The sequence below is a fragment of the Sinocyclocheilus grahami genome, unplaced genomic scaffold, assembly GCF_001515645.1.
Source record: "Sinocyclocheilus grahami isolate Dianchi unplaced genomic scaffold, SAMN03320097.WGS_v1.1 scaffold2152.1, whole genome shotgun sequence".
NCBI classification, from domain to species: Eukaryota; Metazoa; Chordata; class Actinopteri; order Cypriniformes; family Cyprinidae; genus Sinocyclocheilus; species Sinocyclocheilus grahami.
In genome coordinates this window covers 49,959-56,294 of record NW_015507331.1, presented here as the reverse complement: position 1 = coordinate 56,294, position 6,336 = coordinate 49,959, and the positions used below count along the sequence as shown (strand labels likewise).

Sequence of the window (6,336 nt, the reverse complement as noted above, 5' to 3'; positions counted from 1 at the left end):
ATTTTTTTCATGTTTTAAATCATTTCAAATATCAGTATTCAACGTTTTATGTTTAATATATCAAAACATTATTTATGCATTTGTAATTGCAGGTTAAATGCATTCATGTCTTGCATTAAACAAAATACGTGTAAATACATCTAAATGCCACTTCAGATGCAGCTTCTGTGTTTATTTAATTTGCTTGGTAACAGCCCAAATGTCTTATTATTCTAATTCCCTGATTAAATGTAAGAATTTGACTCAAAAGATAAAGGACACTTTTAGAAAAAATGGCTTTATAAAGGTAAAAATGCCCATAAAATGCAAAAATCAGTTTAAACTTATTGGAAAAGATTCATTTCTATCAGTATGAACTGACCACCACACAGAATATGAAGAATATTAAAACCTTTAGGAGTCAGCTGTCTTCGGCAGTCCTTAAGGTACCAGCACAATAACACACTCAGCAAAATATCATCTAATTATCGTTATCGATAAAATCCCAGAAAATATCAAGATATAATTTTGTCAATATCGCACACCCCTAGAAACAACAAAGTGCAGATGTGTGTACAAATGTAAGTAAGTTAATCATGTAAACGGCTTCAGTGATTATAATGGGAGTTTTTGAGATTGCTTGAACTTTGGCTAGACTTAAGTCAATGATAACGAGCTTTGATTATGTAAATGTTCTTTGCTCTCTTTCTATGCAATGTGTTATAATTAGTAACTTTACAATGTTTTTTTTAATCAAAGTAACCTTAAATACAATGTCAGTCATATTAAAAATAGTTTATGATATTACGACACCCATATCAGATACTTAAGAAAAAGACAGGATTTATGCATAGTTAATAGATTACATTAATATTAGGCTACTTTGCCCATCAACTGTTATAGATCAACTAACAACATCTATAAAGTTGCAAAATGCATTTACTTACACATATTTGAGAATCAAGATATTTCATGATAGGCCTATAATTAAAGAAATAGTTCACCCAAAAATCATCATGTAAAAGACGCATACGCTTGCTTCCACTTCATGTAAACAACGCACGCACATGGTGCTGCTGCTAACATCGAACACACACATGCGTCGGTTTACATGAAGCAGAAGTAAGCCCATGCGTCATGATACTGTCTCCACAATAGCGGCGCACATACGGGATGAGGAGGAGAAGAATTGCTGAATAAAGTCGTTATTGTTGTTTTCTTTGCGCTGCGATGTCACATGGACTGTTTTACCAATGTCCTTGCTATGTTTCAAAGCCTTGATCATGTTAGGATCCTTGCTGTCTATGGGCGGGTCAAAGACCTCTCTGATTTCATAAAAAATATTTTAATTTGTGTTCCGAAGATGAACGAAGGTCTTACGGGTTTGGAATGACACGAGGGCAAGTAATTAATGACAGAATTTTCATTTTTGGGTCTATCCCTTTAACACATTTGGGAATATTTCGAATAAAAAAGGAAATTTAAATAAATAATCCCACTGCTGTGTGTCACATGACAAGCATGATGACCCCCCCCCCTCTCTCAAAAATAATAAGTGCATGACGCCTCTGCAAACATCAGCACGAGCTGGAGACTGTTCCTCACCTGCGTTGGTCGTGGCGTCAGCACCGCCGGGCAGCATGCAGTTGACGTTCGGCAGGACACGCGGCTGAAAGTGAGCGTTTGCGTGTCCCATCACGTGGTTTCCGAGAGGAACTTGTCCGCTTTGGTTCATGGGCCCGCAGTTTCTCAACGCCGTGGCCTGCATCTGGTTGATCCCGGCCGGATACTGCGCCGCAGACTCCACTCCAGGGCCATGCAGCCGCTCCTCGCACAAGCTACGGCCCCGGGGCCCGTGCGAGCTGTGGTTGCTCAGAGACTGCAGCAGCTGAGCCATCGACGTGTTGGAGGGCAGCCGGGTGGTTTTTCTCATCTGCTCGGTCGAGGGGCAGGGCGTCCTCATGAAGAAAGCGCTGTCGTGGTTAGCGTTGGTAGGAAGCTTGCGCTTGCGGAGAGGGTCGCGCTGCTGCGCCATCAGCTTGTCCCGAAGCGCGGCGCGTCCGCTCTGGCCCTCGCCGCCGGCCACGATCATGCCGGGGTTGGGTGGCAGCATGGAATTTAGAGCATTGTGGCCTTCGACGGCCCTGCCGGCATCAGACGGCCCCGCGCTCGTCCCGCCGCTCCCCAGCTTGTTTTGATTTGCTAGCTGTGCTTTGGCGGCCGCTGAGAGGAGGCTGCTGGCGGGGAAAGAGGCAGCGTTGTGTTGGTTAAGGATCTGGTTCAGTGGCATTCCCAAGAGGCCCGGGTGCTCCTTCTGGGGGGCGGCACCCGGGGCCGGCAGATACATGGGGTTGTGCTGAGCACTCATTCCGGCCAGCAGCTGGCTGGGCATGTCTTTGTACTGGTGGAGAGTGTCCGGTTTGCCAGACGGGCTGGAGGGCAGAGCGGGCCGGGGCGAGCTCATGGAGGACCTGGGCGAGCGCGGCGGGACCTTCATGCTTCCGCAGGGGGGGACAGTGAAGCTGCCCTGCTCAGAGGAGGTGGAGGAGGAGCGGGAGCGCTGCGGAGACGCCTCCATGCGGCCCAAGACCGGCCCGGACATGTGCACGGGAGAGGTGACGGGCGACGGGGAGACAGAGGCGGTGTGCTGAGTCCTCTGCATGTGACCCACCGGCCCCGGCTTCACCGAGGGCAGAGGCAGATTACTCGGCAGCGGGACGATGGTGGGGGGGATGTTTACATTCATCATTGGTACCAACGTTTTATGTTTAATATATCAAAACATTATTTATTTATGCATTTGTAATTGCAGGTTAAATGCATTCATGTCTTGCATTAAACAAAATACGTGTAAATACATCTAAATGCCACTTCAGATGCAGCTTCTGTGTTTATTTAATTTGCTTGGTAACAGCCCAAATGTCTTATTATTCTAATTCCCTGATTAAATGTAAGAATTTGACTCAAAAGATAAAGGACACTTTTAGAAAAAATGGCTTTATAAAGGTAAAAATGCCCATAAAATGCAAAAATCAGTTTAAACTTATTGGAAAAGATTCATTTCTATCAGTATGAACTGACCACCACACAGAATATGAAGAATATTAAAACCTTTAGGAGTCAGCTGTCTTCGGCAGTCCTTAAGGTACCAGCACAATAACACACTCAGCAAAATATCATCTAATTATCGTTATCGATAAAATCCCAGAAAATATCAAGATATAATTTTGTCAATATCGCACACCCCTAGAAACAACAAAGTGCAGATGTGTGTACAAATGTAAGTAAGTTAATCATGTAAACGGCTTCAGTGATTATAATGGGAGTTTTTGAGATTGCTTGAACTTTGGCTAGACTTAAGTCAATGATAACGAGCTTTGATTATGTAAATGTTCTTTGCTCTCTTTCTATGCAATGTGTTATAATTAGTAACTTTACAATGTTTTTTTTAATCAAAGTAACCTTAAATACAATGTCAGTCATATTAAAAATAGTTTATGATATTACGACACCCATATCAGATACTTAAGAAAAAGACAGGATTTATGCATAGTTAATAGATTACATTAATATTAGGCTACTTTGCCCATCAACTGTTATAGATCAACTAACAACATCTATAAAGTTGCAAAATGCATTTACTTACACATATTTGAGAATCAAGATATTTCATGATAGGCCTATAATTAAAGAAATAGTTCACCCAAAAATCATCATGTAAAAGACGCATACGCTTGCTTCCACTTCATGTAAACAACGCACGCACATGGTGCTGCTGCTAACATCGAACACACACATGCGTCGGTTTACATGAAGCAGAAGTAAGCCCATGCGTCATGATACTGTCTCCACAATAGCGGCGCACATACGGGATGAGGAGGAGAAGAATTGCTGAATAAAGTCGTTATTGTTGTTTTCTTTGCGCTGCGATGTCACATGGACTGTTTTACCAATGTCCTTGCTATGTTTCAAAGCCTTGATCATGTTAGGATCCTTGCTGTCTATGGGCGGGTCAAAGACCTCTCTGATTTCATAAAAAATATTTTAATTTGTGTTCCGAAGATGAACGAAGGTCTTACGGGTTTGGAATGACACGAGGGCAAGTAATTAATGACAGAATTTTCATTTTTGGGTCTATCCCTTTAACACATTTGGGAATATTTCGAATAAAAAAGGAAATTTAAATAAATAATCCCACTGCTGTGTGTCACATGACAAGCATGATGACCCCCCCCCCTCTCTCAAAAATAATAAGTGCATGACGCCTCTGCAAACATCAGCACGAGCTGGAGACTGTTCCTCACCTGCGTTGGTCGTGGCGTCAGCACCGCCGGGCAGCATGCAGTTGACGTTCGGCAGGACACGCGGCTGAAAGTGAGCGTTTGCGTGTCCCATCACGTGGTTTCCGAGAGGAACTTGTCCGCTTTGGTTCATGGGCCCGCAGTTTCTCAACGCCGTGGCCTGCATCTGGTTGATCCCGGCCGGATACCGCGCCGCAGACTCCACTCCAGGGCCATGCAGCCGCTCCTCGCACAAGCTACGGCCCCGGGGCCCGTGCGAGCTGTGGTTGCTCAGAGACTGCAGCAGCTGAGCCATCGACGTGTTGGAGGGCAGCCGGGTGGTTTTTCTCATCTGCTCGGTCGAGGGGCAGGGCGTCCTCATGAAGAAAGCACTGTCGTGGTTAGCGTTGGTAGGAAGCTTGCGCTTGCGGAGAGGGTCGCGCTGCTGCGCCATCAGCTTGTCCCGAAGCGCGGCGCGTCCGCTCTGGCCCTCGCCGCCGGCCACGATCATGCCGGGGTTGGGTGGCAGCATGGAATTTAGAGCATTGTGGCCTTCGACGGCCCTGCCGGCATCAGACGGCCCCGCGCTCGTCCCGCCGCTCCCCAGCTTGTTTTGATTTGCTAGCTGTGCTTTGGCGGCCGCTGAGAGGAGGCTGCTGGCGGGGAAAGAGGCAGCGTTGTGTTGGTTAAGGATCTGGTTCAGTGGCATTCCCAAGAGGCCCGGGTGCTCCTTCTGGGGGGCGGCACCCGGGGCCGGCAGATACATGGGGTTGTGCTGAGCACTCATTCCGGCCAGCAGCTGGCTGGGCATGTCTTTGTACTGGTGGAGAGTGTCCGGTTTGCCAGACGGGCTGGAGGGCAGAGCGGGCCGGGGCGAGCTCATGGAGGACCTGGGCGAGCGCGGCGGGACCTTCATGCTTCCGCAGGGGGGGACAGTGAAGCTGCCCTGCTCAGAGGAGGTGGAGGAGGAGCGGGAGCGCTGCGGAGACGCCTCCATGCGGCCCAAGGCCGGCCCGGACATGTGCACGGGCGTGGTGACGGGGGACGGGGAGACGGAGGCGGTGTGCTGAGTCCTCTGCATGTGACCCACCGGCCCCGGCTTCACCGAGGGCAGAGGCAGATTACTCGGCAGCGGGACGATGGTGGGGGGGATGTTTACATTCATCATTGGTACCTGAGAGTGGGCGCTGGGCTGGAAAGCGGAAGGGTTGGGTTTACTGGGAATCGGATCCAGGATGCCAAGAGGGTCCTTCTCGAAGCTCAGTTGCTTGCTCTGCAGGGCGCAGGCGGGAGCAGACAGGGCCTTGTGATGAAACACAGTCCTGCTGGAGTCCATGCCCGGCGGGTAGCTGCACAGGGGCTTCTTCATGATGGGGCTCTTCTTGGGGACCGAAGGGGACAGAGGCATGTTTGTCCTTCCAGCCATGATGCAGGACGACTGGGAGGCGGGCGAGCCGTGCATCATGACTCCAGGAGAAGACAGAGGGATGCGGCGGCTGCTGCTGTGCATGGCCCCAGGACTGCCGGTCCCCTGGAAGCCACATGGTGTGTTGCGCACAAACCCGTCAGGGCTGCCGAGAGCGTCCGTTCGCGGGGACAGAGAGTCGTCGCCGAAGGCTTGCGAGGGAGGGCTCAGCATGCCTCCATGGCCGCCGCTGGCCAGCCTCTGCCTAGAGAACGCAGGGAAAACCTCCTGATGCTGCGGGCCGCACGGATCCAGAGAGAAGTGCCGCTGCCCCACCGCCATCATCACCTTGAACGGGTTCTTACATTCGGGTTGGCCCTCGTGGGTTTTACTCCTTATTGCTCGAGGCTGTGCGTTAGGGGTCACGGAGGTCACACCTACAGGAAGAGAGAGAGCCACTGTCAATCATTTCCATTCCTCATTCAGTGATGGCTTTCCTAACGAGGGTATATAGAAAGTGATGCTGTGGCATTTGTGATATTTAACAGTAGGTTAACATTACTTTATCTACATCCTAGGAACCCCTGCCGCAATGCACAGTAAAAGTCATCAAATAATGGAAAAATAAACGGGTCAAGATCAGTAGGGATGGGTATCGAGTTCAATGTTTTT

The 6,336-nt window shown here is 48.8% G+C and overlaps 1 protein-coding gene across 1 annotated transcript in view; it reads right to left on the bottom strand.

The window, feature by feature from the left end:
- The window catches only part of LOC107574220 (methyl-CpG-binding domain protein 5-like), an 18,499-nt gene extending 12,493 nt beyond the window's left edge, over positions 1-6,006 (bottom strand). The window contains exons 1-2 of the mRNA XM_016260680.1: positions 4,284-6,006; positions 1,585-2,739 (exon numbers count right to left, since the gene is read on the bottom strand). Coding sequence (XP_016116166.1) covers positions 1,585-2,739; positions 4,284-6,006 — 2,878 coding nt within the window. The remainder of the gene's footprint in view (positions 1-1,584; positions 2,740-4,283) is intronic.
- Between the last annotated feature and the right edge of the window lie 330 nt (positions 6,007-6,336).